The following is a 17641-nucleotide window of genomic DNA, read 5'->3' on the forward strand; positions in this document are numbered from 1 at the left end:
ATGCACCAGGGGAAGTGAGGCACCGGTGCCCACAGCGCGGGCTGGCGGCTCCCGGGGTGGGGCAGACACCGCTCAGTAATGGGCGCCCTCCGCGGGTCACGGGACCATGTGCTCCTTGTCCTAGAACACACGTGTACAGCGCGATCGGGCACCAGCTGCCCAGGCCAGAGCTCAGGTCCAGCCGTTCCCTTCAGTGTCCCTAAGCCGGGCTTCCAGACTTGCGCGCCGGGCTGCCGTCCTCGACCACAGACCCCGCGGCCAGTGCCCCGGACTGCATGCCACGCTCCACGGAACGGTACCCGACGTGGAATCCTGTGAGCTCCACAGGGGCAGCCACGGGAGGCAGCAGCGGTGGCTCGGCCTGTAACCCCAGCTACACAGGAGACTGAGAGCCGAGAATGGAGATTTGAAGCCAGCCCGGGCAGGCATGCCCATGACACTCTTATCTCCCGTGACAGCAAAAAGCCGTAAGTGGAGGTATGGTTCAAGTGGTGGTGTGTCAGCCTTGAGGGATAAAAGCTAAAGGACAGCGTCCAGGCCCTGAGCTCAAGCCCCAGAACCAGCACCGACACGCACACACACAGAGCTGTTCCCAGTGAGCCTAGCCCCACTCAGCCGAGGTCCTCATAGGTAAAGAAATTCACTACGCCCCCCCCCCAGCTGCACGGAGCCCGCAGGGAGCCGCGGAGGGGAGGCGCGCCCCCCCCCCCAGCTGCACGGAGCCCGCAGGGAGCCACGGAGGGGAGGCGCCGGTCCCCGTCAGCCCACAAGAACTCCCGTGCTTCCCACAGTCTCATTTCCGGAACCCGGCTCTTCTGCCAGATGGCTCCCACGCAGGGTTGCTTAGTGACAGTGGAGCCGAGGGCCCCGCAGGGAGGAGGGGTACGCATTCTAGAAGGGCAGGGACACACGGGACCAGTGCCCTCCCCGCTGAGCAGGGGCAGGGGCGGAGGCCGGGCCCGCGGAGGCTGGACAAGGCCCGGCCTCCCGGACGGGAGGGAAGAAAGTCAGCCGCCTGCTGGGAGCCCAGGGCTAGAGGGTTCGGTCCCCCGGGGGACCTCTGCCCCGCTGTCCCTGCCTGGGAAAGCCGTCCACTCACTTCCAGCGGCGTGGAAATGAAGATGGCGTCCGGGAGGGGCTGCGGTGTGGGGTGTGGGGGCCTGTGAAGAGAGGCCACGTCCCCCGCTCCTGTCTCTGCTTCGAGAGGAGCCCCCACCCAGCCGGGGGACTCCACCCACCCGCAGCACGCTGCTCCTCTAGACCAAGGCTCGGTGACTCTGTCCCAGGACAGATTTCTGCATTGCTGGGGAGCTATCCTTGTATTTTATCATTCATTCATTCATTCATCCATTCATTTTTGTGAGGGTCCTGGGGCTTGAACTCAGAGCCTGGGCGCTGTCCTTGAACTGTGTTTGCTCAAGCAGGCGCTCTACCACACCAGCCATGGCAGCCACACTCCTTTTGGCTTTTGGGCAGTTTCTCAGAGATAGGAGTGTCACGGGCCTTCCTGTCCAGGCTGGCTTTGAACTGTGCTCCTCAGCACTCAGCTGGGATGACAGGCGTGAGCCGCGGGCAGCTCACCCTCAGCCTGTGCTTTGAAAGCACTGCGTACCGGGTCACGCGGCGCCGGCCCCGGCTGCCCAGCCCCGGATGCCCAGCCCCGGATGCCCCTCGGAGGACACTCCTCAGCCCGTGACCTCTGCTCCACGCGGTCTCTGCAGACACGATCAGTGGTGAACGTCTCTCTGAGTAGCTGGGCCCAGACCCACTGGGCCTCACTAAGAGAGGAGATCTGGTGACCCCAGGCCACAGTGGCCGGGAGGCCCCTACCCCAGGGCCCCAGGGCAAAGGCTCATGGGAAGCAGTAGCCAGTATTTACCTGGTTCCCTTCACGCGCTGCCTGCCCACAGCAGGCTGCCCACTGCCATGCCCACCATGGCACCTTGGGGAACCGGCCGGGCAGGTAGGTGACGGAGTGAGGGCCGGATGTCACCCTCCCGCCCTCCCCAGCTCCGGCATCTCCCTGTCATGCTCCTGCCGGCCCTGTGGCCTGGGAGAGGATCTCAACGCGAGGGGTAGCCGGCCCCGGGCGGGGAGGGGAGACGCCAGCGTTCATCCTGTGGTCCCCGCACGGCCCCCGTGTCCGGTGCTCCAGCCTCCCCGTCACGAGTCCTGTCACAGACAGCCCCTGCGGCAGGTCCGGCCATCACCGTGAGAGCGGGCCCGCCTGCTTCCTCCACTCACCAGCTGCTCCCTGCACGGACCCGCCATGGGTCACCTTCCCGGAGGGGCGCAGCGCCCTCCCCCACCCGGCTCTGCAGAGCAACTACAGACCGCTGGGCCTGGGGAGGCGGGTGAGGAGCAGAGGGATGAAGGGAATCACAGCGCACTGCTGTGGAAGGGATTCAATGTTCATCCCCACCATCGCAGGCCCCCGAGTCCCCGCGCCCCAGGCCCTCCCTGCCTTCAATTCTGCGGGCAGAAGCCCCCCCTTGCATACAGGAGAATTCGGCGTGGTCCCCTCTGATTCCCCCTCCAGAACAGTGGGGACCGCGCCGTCCCTCTCGGGCGGGCGGCGGGTGGCCCCTCCGGCCGATCTCCGTGGTGGGGATGCTGGCGAGTGCTCACGGGGCGGGACCCGACCCCAGACAGCAGCTCAGGGACTAACGATGCAGTGCAGCCCACCAGCAGCCCCCCACCCCAGGACCCCACTCCCCATTCCCAGGTGTCAACGGTGCCGAATCTGGGAAAGCCTGGGCTGGGGGTGCCTCACCCCCTTTCCTCTGACCCAGCTCGGGGGCGGGTGAGCAGCGGCGAAGCTCGGGGTCTGGGGCCCCAGGCAGGAGGCTGCGGCCGGGGCCCACTTCTAATCTGCCTGTCCAGTGCAAGTCTCCACTTCTCCAGTTCCGCTGTCATCATCCGCTCCGGGTGTTGGAACACAAAATGCACCCAGGACGCAATGCACGGCGGCCGAGGCTGTGTCCCCTCCCGCCTCCTCCTCCAGGTCCTAATGACCCCTCACCGGGCGCCAGGCTGAGGGGCCCCTCACCGCCGCCCACCACGCAACCCGCGCCCCCGGAACCTTCTGAGCCGCACTGGCAAAGCACACTGCTCCAAATGGCCTGGACACAGGAAAGAACTTCACAAAAGTTGGCAAGGGGAAGGCACTTGGTAAATATTCATTGGATGAGCAAATGATTATCATTATGATAATAGAATCCAGCCTACGGCACCTAATTCAATCCTCCGTCTCCATGGTTGGTTACTAATCTCTGTCTACTCAATAAGTGTGATAAGGCGAACGGGTTCTTGCGTGGCTAGGACACTTCACACTCTGGAAAGCCCTGCGCGCTTCAAACGCTTCTCTTGTCCTTGCGTCATTCCGGTCTCACGACAGCCTGAAGCCAGAGTACTGGCGCCAGCTCCCAGGCGCAGGCGGAGAGGCTATGAGACATCATCTCACACACACACACACGTACGCGCACGCACGCAGGGCAGAGGAAGAGGCGAACCGCTGGGGCATTCTCTGAGGCTGACGGAACAAAGACTCCGCTGCTCTCCTCTGGGCCCCAACGGGGTTGTACACTGTGACCATTGCCTTCCTTGTGTTTTTTTCCATACTTGCCTGCCAGTGAGCAGAAAGCATCACAATTGCATGTCTGCCACAGGCATATCAAGGGACAAGTAGATGGACGGATGGACAGACAGATGCATAGATGGATGGACGGTGAACAGATGAATGCATGGATGGATGGATCGATGAATTAACAGATGGATAGATGGATAGATGGATGCACAGATAGATGGGTGGGGGGGGGTTGGATGCATGGATGGACACATGGGCAGACGGATGGATGGATGGATGGATGGATGGATGGGTGGAAGGACACAAGAGCAGATCAGATAAATGGCCAGGATAGATGACTAGGTGGATGGATGAGTGGGTAAGTAGAGGTAGGACAGCTGAGTGGCTGGGTGGGAGATGGACAGATGGACAGATGAATGGTAGGTGGGTGGGTCATGAGCATGGAGATGAATGAGTGGGCAAATGGACAGTAAACTTGGGATCCTAGCAGTATGAGCTCATGTTCTTAAATGCTTCTTTCCCTTCTTGTGAGAGTCTTTGTGCAGATTCCTACTTGTCTCCTCTTCCTGGGTCTGTCTCCTCCATCCTTCCACAGCATCTCTCTTGGTCCACTCTCTCCCTCCCTGTACAAGCCCCACGTTCTAGCCGGTGGAGGAGGAGGAGCCCTCTCCCACACAGTGGGGCTGGGGTGCCAGCGAGCGCCCTGTCTTGGGGGCCCTGCTCCCCTGCCTGCGCTGGCAGCTGGGGGTCCTGGTCTCTTTGGGAAGGGGCCCTGCTAGGACATGCCAGCGGAAAGCCGCCCGCTTGATGCTGTTCCCAGCCATTTCAGAAGGATTGCACCTGACCGCACCGGGGAATGCCATTAGAACGCGACAGTTTAACAGCCCCGCGCTCCCCTGGCCTGGAATGGGCTGTCTCGTGCAATCAGCATTGTCTTCACGCAGAAGCGTGTGTGCCGCGGCGAGGGGACTGAAGGTGACCCTGCAGTTTGGATCTGAGCCACGGGGCTTCCTCGTGTGGTCCTGCCGGCAGCAGGCCTCCCTGCCCCCGCCCCCCCATGCGTGGCTGGCTCGCGGACGGGGTTAACCTGGAGGCACCTCCTTCCCCAGACCCCACGTGCCCTGCAGATCCCAGCCCCCCATCCTTTGAGAGACGCCTCGTGAATCGCTGCTGGGTGGGAATCAGGTCACGTGATACGGGCATGGCGCACACAGCGCCTGTATCTTCTACCCACACCTCTGCAAAACATCTGGCCTACGAGCGGCAAACATCTGAGTTTTTCAGGGGGGGCTGAACACCGATCCCCGGAGCCACCTTCTAAAGAGCTGATCTCGCCCGGGCTGCTCAGGAGGCTGAGATCAGAAGATCACAGCTTGAAGCCAGCCTGGGCAGAAAAGTTCAGGAGATTCTTATCTCCAATTCTGGGCTATTTCCAATTCTGGCAGAAAGGCAGAAGTAGAGCTGTGGTCAAGTAGTAGAACAGTAGCCTTGAGTTCAAGCCCCAGGACCGACACACACAAAACAAGTATTCTTGTCTGGGAGTGGGTAAAGCCAAAGGGGTCACGGCGGACACGGGAGGGAGGTGGTGGGGGAGAATACTCATAACCCCTGAAGTAGCATCACTGAGCCATTCGCTGTGGGGTCAGGAGTGCCAGGCCAGTCCACTCCCAAGGATAAGCACACAGTTGGCAGTTTGTACCCCCAGTAAAAGGGTGCACCAATAATGCCCCAGGGAGGACCGTGAAGCGGCAGTTTGCCCTCAGTCCCTGGTCCCCCCACAACCCAAATGAGGACGGTGGGCAGCTTAGCAAAGGCTTTGGCTCCACCCCTGCCTCCCCACAGCCGCAGGCCCAGGCTCTCCGTTTACCACGTCCTCATCTGGCTCCAGCACCGTCCACTCTCCATGCGTCCACAGTGGCTCTCAGAGCCGTGGTTGAAGTCCGTGTTGTCTTAGGATGGGTCCCTTCCTGCCTCTTGCTGCCCCTCTCCGCTCGGCCGATTCCCTCTCCTCTGCCCCCCCCCCCGCCCCTCCCGCCTCCCAGTCCCCACCTCTCACCCATACCTTGTGCACCTGAACACAGTCACAAATCACCTGCCCCAGCTTCCTCCACATCCCAAATACTGGGGACCGGGATGATGGGGAAGGCCAGAAGAGACGGACCGGGGAACTGGGGGAAATTTCGAGTCCCGCTGGGGTGTGTGCCCAGGGTCCTGGCAGCCAGGTCCAAGACACGCCGCCGCCCTGCCCACCACCCAGGTGGACGCACTGTGCGCTGCCAGGAGACCCCAGCCCAGCCGCACCCTCCCGCCGGGCTCCCGCGGCGAGGGAGAGGCCGCATTTCATGAAAAGCCCAGCTGGACTCAGGAGGACACCTAACAGCTAATTTACACGGGACGACTCGATCCGTAATTGCTCTCTAATTACGCGACAATCATATCTGGCCCCGTCCTCGGATGCCTATTTGTCCCCTGCGTGGAGCAGGGGTGCTGCCGGGAGCATGGCCAGCGGCAGCGTGCGGGGCGGGCGGCGGTGCCACCACTGCGCACGATCACCTGGGCCATTACCCCCTGCACCCCAGCGACCACACGCCGTCGCTGTCATGGGTGTATTTCAACTTATTTGCACACCTAATCACAGTCTCCTCCGGGAGCGGGTGGCAGTTGCATGGATCGTGTAGAGTAAGCAGGGGTGTGGTGGGGAGCGTGGGGGGGGGGTGCAGGAGGGGCTGCCCGGGAGAGAGAGCAGAGCTCGCCCACGTTGTCCCCCCCACCAATGCCAGAGCCACAGGGTTCAGCTGCCCGGCGGGTGTCCCCCCCCCATGGGGACCGTGGCTTCCTCCACTTCCCCTTCACCAGGACCACCCCCTCCCCCCTCTTCTCCCTCCAGAACCCGAGCGTCTCCACACAGCACCCTTGGTCCTTGCTTGTTCTGGACCATAATGGCGGAAACACAAATGCCTGCCGGTTCCCACAGAGGGGTGGCCCCGCAAACGTGAGCATCAGCAGATCAGACCAGGCTTTCGTCATCATCATCCTCGGGGAGGAAGGAGAGGAGATGCCCAGAGATTCAGATCCGCAACATCAAAGCCGCTTTCCTTAAGGAAGGCTGTCACGTTTTGTTTAATGGCTCCAGTACAGTGTGTGGTGGAAAGCCACAGAAACAGAAATCAATGCGCTGAGAGGAGGTCTTCCCTGGGCGGTCACCGGCCTCCGTGACCACTCAACGTGACACGGAAACGAGGACGTGGGCGCGGCTAGCTCACTGCGCGCTGGAGTGCAGGGGAGACGCAGCCCGACCGACCGAAACCCCGACCCTCAGCCCCTGGCCGCCGCTGACACCCTGGCTGCTGAGCTCGGCTCCACACAGCTGGCCACCCTGGTCCGCAGGGCACGGGAGAGCAAGGAAGCCCAGAGCCCGCAGGCAGGCCCCGGGGTTGGACCCAGCTCCCCCTGTCCCCCCAGCCCTCGCTCTCCTCTCACCCTGCGGTGCCTGGCAGACAGCGGGGCTGGACAAAGGGCCCGGAGCCTCGACGATGGACAGGCGTGTGTCCCCCGTGGGGGAGACGGCTGGTGTCTCTTGGTCCCGCAGTGTCTGCTCCTCGCTTGGCTGTTTGCTTTGAGACAACGAGGAGCCGTCTCCCACTGTGTTCAGTGACTTCCCAGAGCAGATCCACACGGAGCCATGAAACAGGCCCAGTGTGGGCATTCCATTTACAGAGTTTGAACTCGGGGCCTGGGCGCTGTCCCTGAGCTCTTCAGCTCAAGGCGAGCGCTCTACCACTTGAGTCACAGCGCCACTTCCGGTGTTCTGGTGGTTCATTGGAGATAGGAGTCTCATGGGCTTTCCCGCCTGCAATGGCTTTTAATCGCACAGCCCCTTGAGCACAGAGGACTGCATCAAGATGTCACTCCGTGGAGGTAGCCAGGAAGGGCAGCAGCCATTGGTCAGTGGACATGGGAGAAGGAGGCGGCCAGCTGGTGGCCGAGGTCAGCGTGCCGGGGACCCTGCTGATGGCCAGCGGGCGCTGGCTGAGTAGACGGCCGGGGTGGAGCCTGTCCGGGGGTCAGGGCCCTGTGAGATTGCTGGCTGGACTGCCTTCCACCCCAGGACCCAGTGAACAGATGGTCACCTGGGCCTGGAACCTGACCACCGTGTGGGGTCCCAGCTTCCAGAAGAAGGAGAGGGAAACTCCGTTCTTTCTGTCTCCTGGTCCCGGGTACAGGGCCGATGACCGGCCCCTCACCTAGCTCGTGACATGACAGAACCCCAAAGGCCTGCGGGGCACGCAGCTGTCCCTGGGGGTCCCCGTCCCTCACCCTCAGCCCTCGCAGAGCCGCGATGGACAGGTCACCAGGGACCTCCCCGCTGGGCCTCCCCTTCCAACTCCCGAGGGAGAGGCGTCTTCCAGACCCGGAAAAAAATGGCGCAGTTGGATGTGTCTGTGCAAGTGAGGAGAGCCGAACCTCCGGCCTCGGCTCCCTGAACCCCCGGGGCCTCTGCACCCCATTTCCATGGTGGCTGTCCTGATATCAAGTGCTGATCACGCTCAGAAGAGAGCAAGGCCAAGCCTCATCCCCACCTTTGACCGGCCCGGCAGGAGAGAGCTCCCTTCCGAGACCCACAGTCCTGGCTCCTACGGTCACCCGTAGGCTCCGAGAGGGATGATTTCCACGCGTTAGGCCGGTGTTTTGAGGTTCGCTCTGTTTCGAAGACGAAAGCTCTGCACACAGACACGTCTACTTCTCCATTTTTGCTCCTGGACGGGCAGGCGCTGGCTCCCAGGGGCGCCGAGGGATGCCTGGTGGAAGGGAAGGCCCACCCAGCTGGCTCCGCTCCCCGACAGCGCGTGCTCCAGGCCCCTGGCTTTGCTCTCGGCCGCAGGCTGGAGGCCTCACTTCATCGAGCGGGCTGGCTGATTCCACACTCACCCCTGCTTCAGCCCCAAATAAAGAGGGACCAGGAAACCTAGGGAGGATGGGGCTCCCCATACGAGAGGAGGACAGGGCCACAGGCCAGGGAGTCGCACAGTGCTAGAGAGCAGTCCGTGGTCTCCGAGGCCAGGATCTGTGTGGAGAGAAGCCCGTGGCAGAGACAGTAAGGGTGAGGCCTCAGGCAGAGGAGCCCTCAGCCCCGGACCAGGGTCCAGAGGGGCACAGTGCAAGCGCAGAGCACGGGCCACCCCGTTTCACACGGGCAAGCACAGCAGACACAGACCTGGGCTCTGTTGAGGACAAGTGCGGAGCCTAGAGAATGCAAGGCTGAAAGTCTTCAAAAACCGTCCTCCCCAGCTGGGGGTGGGAGGGTGGGGGTGTCTACTGGCCCCGGATGGGAATGGCAGTGAGAACCGCAGGCAGGCTGTTTGAAGCCGATGGAGGCTGTGCTGGTGGAGGCTTGTTAATGGAGTCTGTGCTGACAGAGGCTTGCTAGTGGAGGCTGGGCTGGTGGAGGCTTGTTAATGGAGTCTGTGCTGACAGAGGCTTGCTGGTGGAATCTGTGCTGACAGAGGCTTGCTGGTGGAGGCTGTGCTGACAGAGGCTTGCTGGTGGAATCTGTGCTGACAGAGGCTTGCTGGTGGAGGCTGTGCTGACAGAGGCTTGCTGGTGGAGGCTGTGCTGACAGAGGCTTGCTAGTGGAGGTTGGGCTGGTGGAGGCTTGCTGACAGAGGCTGCACTGGTGGCCCTGGGCAGTCCTGACTCCTCCCCCCCCCCCCCCGCCACGTGTAGCCCGAGAGCTGCTTGCCCATCCGGGACTCTCTCCCTTCCCCTGTAAGATGGCGCAGGAATCCCCATCCTGAGGTCTGTACTCTCCCAGGCCATCCATTCAATGCAGAAGGTTAGTGCTTTGTCTTTTGGTGTAAACGTGAGTGTTTTTACATGTGTGCATGTGTTGTATAGTTTTAGTATTCATTCCAACACCAGTGAAAATTCACATGAATTTTTAATACAAAACATGGCTTTGGAAAGTGTTTTCCCGCCGGGCAGTCCTTCCGGGCCGAGCCCCCAGGTGCTCAAGTCCTGGAGCCCGGATGCACCTGCAGCCCAAAGCTGCTGGGGAGCTGGGGCAGGGGCAGGGGGCCCGGGCCGGGTCCCGGGGGAGCTGGGCGCGGCAGGGCGTGGGCCTGGTCTGCGGCAGAGGGGCCCAAAGCTCCCATCCAAGGCAGGAGAGACACAAATAGAAGGGGGTTCACGGGTCTCCTGAGCAGCTCACAAGTGCTGAGTCTTCCCATTCCCTGCACGGTGGGGCCAGGGTGGCACAGGCCATGGGAGGGGGCTTCCTTCTCTGCCATGAACGTGCAGCATGGGAAGTGGTTTCATACACACACACACACACACACACACACACACACACACACACACACACACACTGCTGCCATCTCAAGCCCTCAAAGGCTCTAGAAAGTTCCTCCCTGGTCCCAGGCAGGGTAGGTGCTCTGCCCAGAGGGGTGTCTTCCCAGCACCAGGACAGATGAAGCCGGGCACACAGAGGGCTGTGAGCGGATATGGGGGTGGGGGGAGGGGAGGTCTGGGAGGACACCAGCCCCTTCCTCCCGCCCTCCTGAGCCCTGGCCAGGGTGCCCCTCTCCCTCCTGCCCTGAAGGACCCCCATTGCCGTCTGTCCTCCTGGACAGCAGCAGAAGGCGAGGAGGGACAGACACAGTGCACGACGACAACCCGCTTCAGAAAGCAAGATGGTACTCCCTGAAAGATGGTGCTCCCTGAAAGATGGTGCTCCCTGAAGCGGAAGCCAGCCAGCGTCGCTGTCCTTCTGTCTGCTCTCCCATCCCTCCGCCACCGGACCTGCGTCTGTCCACAGCACGGCGGGGATCTCCTCTTTAAACTACTCAGCCATTCCCGGGCTCAGGATGAGATCTCAGGACTGTGTTGAACCAGTCCTGCCAGCCAGGGCAGAAAAATCCTCGAGACTCTTATTTCCAACTCACCAACCAAAAACCAGAAGTTAAAAAAAAAAGTTGTGGGTCAAGTGGAAGAGCACCCCAGCCTCCAGCACACACACACACACACACACACACACACACACACACACACACACACACACACACACACCAAGAAAGAACACAAGGTCCTGAGTTCAAGCCCAGAAAAACAACACAACACATCAGCCTCTGGAGAGCTCTGCGGACCGGGGCCGGCCTTGCGCTGAGCACAGCACGGGGTTGAGCTCACGCCCTGCCCTGCATGTCAGTGACCTACACCCCAACTTCCTACAAGCAAACCGAGGCCTGGCACAGAGGGTCAGGACCCGTCTGGCACAGCGCATCCTGACCTCGCTCCCGGGACCCCAGGTAGGGCAGGAGGCAGACACACACGGGCAGGAGACTCCCTGTTTCAGAACTAGCATGCTGGGCAAAGCCAGAATGCTCACCTCACGCCACGAGACCGCACACAGAGCTCAGATGAGGAGCGAACGCCGCCAGACGGACAAGACTGAAGAACCAAGGGGCAGCCCCTCCTCGGCCCCCCTCAGGCGCCTGGCCTGATGGATGCTGCCTCCAGCGGGGGAAGATACACGGGCCCGGCCAGTAGGTGGGCCATCCCTCGGAGGCCAGAACCCACTCATCAAGATGGACACGACAGCAAGGCTGTGGGGGAGGTAGACGCCTCACCTTCGTGGGGACCGCTGTCCCGAAGCCGGACAGGAGACGGTGCAGGAGGGCTACAGAGAGCCGGGACCCCGGGCCCGGCCGCCCCAGGCAGGCGCTTACCTTGCGCTTGTTGCTCGGGCAGATGTAGAAGTTGTCGATGACCGTGGTGACGCCGGGCTGGAGGGTGAGCTTGGTGTAGGACGTCCCAAAGTCCGAGGACCTGGGGAAGCAGAGGCAGGGCTGTCAGCGGCGCCCTTGGGGGCCGGGCGTGCCGGCCGGCATCCTCACACCTCCCCCCCCCCCCGCCCCCGGGAGCAGAGCTGGGGCTCCGGGGACAGGGCTCACTCCAGGCCGGAGCGAGGCTTCGTGGGCATGCAGGCCTCTGACTCCTCAAGACGTCTGCCATCTACAGGAACATCTAAGTCACCCTGCCTCTCCCATGCTTTGCAAGCTGCTGGTGGACAGCGTCCCTCTGTCCATCTCACAGATGACTGGAAGGTGGTCCGGGGGGACAAGTGTCCTGCCTGAGATCACCCCGATACGCAGCGGGAAGGATCCAAACGCTATGTGAGGCCAGGCTTGGTTCTAATTGGTGTCAGGCATTCCTGGACGATTGCCCTCAATGGTCCCAGGACACCTCTCCGGACCGGCGCCACCTCCTAGAAGCCAGGACTATCAGAGAGGCGTGCGCCCACCCGACGGGAGGCCCAGGCGGGACCCCCGGAAACGGGTCACGGCGGGACCCCAGGGCCAGCGGCTCCAGCCGCGTCTCCTCCCACAGGGACCCCTCCTCACCTGTCACGGGGGGGGGGACATGGGGGGGCATCCGCCATGGGAGGGGCATCAGCGCTCATGCTTGGGAGACGCTGACTCGTCAGGTCAGGTCCTGGGTTCCCCGCTAACGCCTGAGCAGGCTGTGACCTGAACTTGGGCTCTCATGTTCACCCATGAGACTTCTGGAATACAGAGTGCCCGTGTGCTGCGCCGGGGGAGGGGTGGAGGAGGCCTGTCCCGGGCGGGCCTCACACCCCAGCAGGCAGCAAAGCCCGCACAGTGCGGCGTGTGCTGCCGCCAACGCTGTGACGCTGTGGCCTGAGCGGCCCTGAGTCCCGGGGCCAAGGGGGAGACCTGAGCCCCGCAGCCGGAGCACGCCGCCCCCCCCCCCCCCCGGGCTTTGCTGCTCCACACGGCCTGCCTGGTGCCCCGATGGTTACGGCGTCCCCCCCCCCCCCCCCGCTGGTCAGGAAGCTGGTTGTCTCCAGCTCCATGGCCGTGGGGTCACTCCTAAGGCTTTGTCCTTCAAAGGCTTCAAGGTCACAAGGTCTCTCACAGGCCAAGCCAAGGAGCAGCTCCCAGCACCCCGGGACCTCACTTCCAGCCTTTCCCAGCAAGGGCCATGTGCCTGGGGTCCGCCCGGCCCCTGGCTGAGCCGCGCCGCCCGTGGGACCAGAGCATCTGTTCCCCAAACCTCCAAGAAACGAGCGTCTCTGGGAAGGAGGGAGAGGGAGGCTCATCCGCGGAGGATAGATGCGGGGACGTGGACATTACCAGCCGAGGAGATGCAGCCGGACCTCTGGCACCCCGCTTCCTGACCCCAGCCGCAGTGAGACCCGCCCGCTGAGGCCGCCCGCTCGGCCGCAGCCCCCTCCCCCTCCCACCTCGGCCAGGGCTCTGCCAGGCAGGGCCGGGGCTGGCCGGGGTGAGGACAGGACAAAGCCCCCAGCCCCATAGCGCGCATGCTGGAAGGGGGATGGGGGGGACAGTCCTGTCTCAGGGAAGCAGCACAAAGTGAAGAGGAGAGGAGGAGAGGCCGCGCCCGGCTGGCGGAAGGCATTTTTCCAAACACACAGCCACCAAAACCTATGATTCTGGCCTTGTTTGAACAGAGCCTTGCCAGATACAATGCAGCTAGGGTGAGGCCCTGCACCCGCCCTAAACCGCCAGGACCAGAAGAGGAAACTGAGCCTCCGGGGATGAGCGCAGGAGAGGTGCCCCCCATGGGAGGCCTGCCCCCTCCAGGGAGCTAGGGAGACTCTCCTCAACCCCTCTGAAGGAAGCAAGCCCAGCTTGGCCTGGCCCAGCCCAGCCCAGCCTTGCCCAGCCCAGCCCAGCCCTGCCCAGCCCAGCCCAGCCCAGCCCAGCCCAGCCCAGCCCTGCCCTGCCCAGCCCAGCCCTGCCCTGCCCTGCCCTGCCCAGCCCAGCCCAGCCCAGCCCAGCCCAGCCCAGCCCTGCCCTGCCCTGCCCAGCCCAGCCCAGCCCAGCCCTGCCCAGCCCAGCCCTGCCCTGCCCAGCCCGGCCCGGCCCAGCCCAGCCCTGCCCAGCCCTGCCCTGCCCGGCCCGGCCCAGCCCAGCCCAGCCCGGCCCGGCCCTGCCCAGCCCTGCCCTGCCCGGCCCAGCCCTGCCCTGCCCAGCCCAGCCCAGCCCAGCCCAGCCCGGCCCTGCCCGGCCCTGCCCAGCCCTGCCCGGCCCGGCCCTGCCCAGCCCAGCCCTGCCCAGCCCAGCCCTGCCCAGCCCAGCCCAGCCCGGCCCGGCCCGGCCCGGCCCAGCCCAGCCCTGCCCAGCCCAGCCCGGCCCAGCCCAGCCCAGCCCGGCCCGGCCCAGCCCTGCCCAGCCCAGCCCGGCCCAGCCCAGCCCAGCCCGGCCCGGCCCGGCCCAGCCCAGCCCTGCCCTGCCCAGCCCAGCCCAGCCCCCCACCCCTTCCCCCCCCCCCACCCCTCCTCGCCCCTCCCCGCCCCTGCCCCTCCCCCCCGCCCCTCCCCCCGCCCTTCCCCGCCCCTGCCCCTCCCCCCCAGCGCAGAGCACTGTTACCACAGACAGACAGAGTTCCAAGGCACCGTCCCTTAGAAAACAAATGCGAAGCATGTCATCACAGCGCCTGCGCCTGCGTAGACTGTGCGCCACAGTGCTGCCTGTTCTAGAACGTTCCACGGCGGCAGTGCTGGGGTGGAGTCTTCATTCTGGCCTCCCTCTCCTGCCCGGGGTTCTGTCCCTCCACATCGCTCAGCCGTGCGTTTCTCTGGGGACACGGGGACGGGGGGGGGGGGGAGGAGGGGTAGAGAGAGGAGGCGGACGCGGGAAGGGGGGGAAGGAGGCAGGACGCGGGAAGGGGGGGAAGGAGGCGGACGCGGGAAGGGGGGGAAGGAGGCGGACGCGGGAAGGGGGGAGGAGGGGGCACCCACACTGCCTCGTGCCCAGGGCTCTCCTCGGCCCACCCGGCCGCCGGCGTCCGCCGGGCTCGAGGTCTTCCCCGTGTCCGCGTGGGGCCGTTCCGGCCTGTGCTCACCCCACGGGACACTTCTCAACATCGGAGCCCGAAAACATGCAGAGCGAGATCGCGGTGTTTGACACACGCACTCCGCAGACGTGACTGACGAGGCCGTTTCCGTATTCTGTAACTGTTCCTTTGGCGGGCCCGTCGCTCACCCACAAAGCCCACACAGGCCGGAGACGCGGGGCCCTGCCCACCCGTGCCCCCAGCCCCCCTGTGGGACTTCCCCATGACCTCCCGCCACGACCCCGGAGTGTCTCTGGTGGGGGACCCTTGGCAAGGGCGATCGCACACTGTTGGTGGGGAACCACACGTGCACGGCGGTGTGGCCCACGCGTGCCCCCAGGGCCTTTGCACCTGCTCTGCCCTTCCGGCTGCCTCCTCCGAGTGGCATCTTGATCCATCCCCGGTCTGCCTGAGCGGCGGTGCTGGGCAACGTGGGCAGAAGCAGCGCCACCTGCAGCGTGAACCCCGGGGCTCCGCTTGGTTGGCTGGGGCCGCACTGCTACCCTTCCCCTTCGGTTCTGTGTCCCCCCCCCGACCCCCAATAACTTAATGCATCCGCTCCCTGGGTGTGCAAAGCACAGGCGAGAATCGGCAGAACTTAAACGGTGACGAGACCCCGAGCGAAGGTTCTCATTCACAGGGCGGGGTGGGGGGAGCCCCTGGGGGGGGCAGCGCTGTGGAGGGCGGGCTGGGCACATACCTGCCCGGGGGGGCAGCGCTGTGGAGGGCGGGCTGGGCACACACCTGCCCCAGAGAGAGGGGTGTCCAGAGGGGTCCCTGGCCGGAGGCCCGGATGGGCAGGGACCGGGGTTGGGGGCGGCCTGTGAGGAGCCGCCCCACGGCCATGGTGGAACCCGGCTGGCCCAGGGCCGTCCGTGGGGGGGTTGGCAGGGGGCCAGGTCCCACCGGCCATGACCACCAAGCCGGGACTGTGGCTGGAATCCCGCTCACCACGGCTCACGGAGAACTCCCGGAGTCCCAGACTCGAGACCACGAAACGGAGGCCTGAGGGGTGAGGGTCTTCCTCAGAGTCCCACGGAGAGCAGGGTGGGGTTGGACCCTGCGCCCACGGCCCTCCCATTACGGCCTCCACGGGTTGCAAACCCCGCCCCCCCCGTCCGTGTGGGGACCCTGCGTGCGGCTCTGACTCCCAGGGCCCTCCGGGGCGCCGCTCTGTGCCTCTCTGCGCCCTGGCTGGATCTGTTTCCTGGTGAGCCTCCTCTCCACCCCAGAGGAGGCCTGGGCCCCCGCATGGCTGCTCTCCTCTGCCAGGGGGATGCACGTGCAAAGGCCCTGAGGCAGGATCCCGTGCCACTGGCCTGACACAGTTCTGCGGCTCTCCCTGGCCACTAGGTTGACAGTGGCTTTACTCCCGTGGGTCCGGCCACGCTCGGGAGTGAGGTGCACCCTGAGTGGAGGGCCAGGTGGCGGGAAGCAGAGCCCTCCAGGGGAGTCCCACACACAGCCTTGGGCCCCTGGGGCGGGCGGGGCAGCTGTCCTGTCTGGGGCCTTGAGCAGGGTCGCCCTTCAGCCTGCTTCTGCACCATCAGAGGCCTTTGCGACCGCGGCAGCCTTGGTCTGGGTCCAGGACACAAGGCAGTGGCCAGGCAGACGGGAGCCGGGCGCGGCGGGGCCGGAGCTGGGCGTGCATGTCAGGAGAGTTGGGCAATGCCGGGCACGGAGCCTGGCCGGGCATGGGCATGGCGGGTCCTCCGGCCCCAGCCTCCACACCCCCAGCCTCTGCTTCCTGGGCCTGGTCCTCCTGGGCCTCCACCGGGAGCTTTGCCTTCCCCGTGGCAGACACTGGAACTCCCCCCTCCCTCCCCACCCCCTCCCTGTCCCACAAACCTCCGCTCCACCCACTCCCAGAGCAAGCCAACAGCCTGGGAAGCCCACTTAGTTCCTGCTCTGAGCTCACGCCTGCCTCCTGCGCATGTGTGTGCATGCACAAACACACACACACGTGCACACATGCACACACACGTGCACACACACACGCACGTGCGCACACACACGCAAATGCACGCACACACATATACACACATGCACACACGTGCACACATGCATGCACATGCACACACGCACACACGCGCACGTGCACACGCATGCATGCACACGCGCATGTGCGCGCACACATGTGTGCACATGCATGCACATACACATACACACGCGCGCACACACAGGCACACAGCTGGGCTCGTGTTTTGTCTTCTTTCACTTCGGCTGAGCTCTCACGGTCCCCACTCCTCCCTAGCTCCTTCCTCATCCGACAGCCAGCTCCACACAGCTCTCTGGGTCTCGAAGACAAAACAATCACCACCAAAGATAAGCAGGGGACGATCGGGGGCCTGGCTCCATTCCGGGCCAGCCGGGGCGAAATGCCGTGCAGCCCCCGCCCCATCCCAACCCTGGGACCTGGGCGTGGCCGCGTGCGGGCGAGTCCTCATCCCAGCTACCAGGGAAGCACACAGGAGGATCACGGATGGGGATGAAGGGCGTGGGCTCGGACTACAGGACCTGACCGGCCATGCTGCTCCTCCCGCCCCGGCCCCTCCCTCGGCCCCTCCTTTGTGGGGGGATGGGGGGCGCACGGCTGTCATCAGAGCCCACGCCTGCTGGGGGGGGGCGTTGAGGGGGAAGGGAGGGGGAGCAGGTGACAGCCTCTCCCGCATAATCACGCAGGAGATGACCAACGCTCACCTGCCGTCAGGCGCGTGATTAATCTGGGAGATGGAACTGTGCCCCGGGTGGAGTGAAGAAGAGGGAAACCTCTGCAAACCTGCAGCCTCAGGTCGTGCTCGGGACGGCCAACGTGACAGCCAGGTCTGCCCTGGCTGTGGGGAGCTGGGGGGGCCGGGGAGCTGGGAGGCTGGGGCCCGGGCTGGGCGGGGTCTCTGGGCCCTGCGAGGCAATCTGCATCAGGGACGGAAGGTCTGAAGATGTCACGGGTGGGGGGGGGCTGTCAGAGCGCCCGCTCCCCTCCTCCCCTCCGTCCAAGCAGAGAGGGTGCAGAGGCCACAAAGCGGCTCAGCCCGGGCGAGGCCCAGCCTCCCAGAGCCTTCTGGGGCCGTGGGAGGCTGAGGAGACTCTCCTGGGGACGGTGTGGGGCCCGGGAGGGGTGCACAGAGGGTCCCCCGCTCCACCGCTCTCGCATCCTCTAACCGTGAGCTGAGATGT

General features: G+C 64.5%; 1 protein-coding gene across 1 annotated transcript in view; it reads right to left on the bottom strand.

Annotated features, from left to right (window-relative positions):
* LOC122099759 (VPS10 domain-containing receptor SorCS2-like) overlaps nucleotides 1–17641 on the bottom strand; it is a gene marked incomplete at its 3' end in the record, with an annotated part of 197048 nt that overhangs the window by 38561 nt on the left and 140846 nt on the right. Inside the window, exon 6 of the mRNA XM_042670296.1 lies at nucleotides 11311–11410. Coding sequence (XP_042526230.1) covers nucleotides 11311–11410 — 100 coding nt within the window. The remainder of the gene's footprint in view (nucleotides 1–11310; nucleotides 11411–17641) is intronic.

Source organism: Dipodomys spectabilis, unplaced genomic scaffold (genome assembly GCF_019054845.1).
Source record: "Dipodomys spectabilis isolate Male_0828 unplaced genomic scaffold, ASM1905484v1 ptg000532l, whole genome shotgun sequence".
NCBI classification, from domain to species: domain Eukaryota; kingdom Metazoa; phylum Chordata; class Mammalia; order Rodentia; family Heteromyidae; genus Dipodomys; species Dipodomys spectabilis.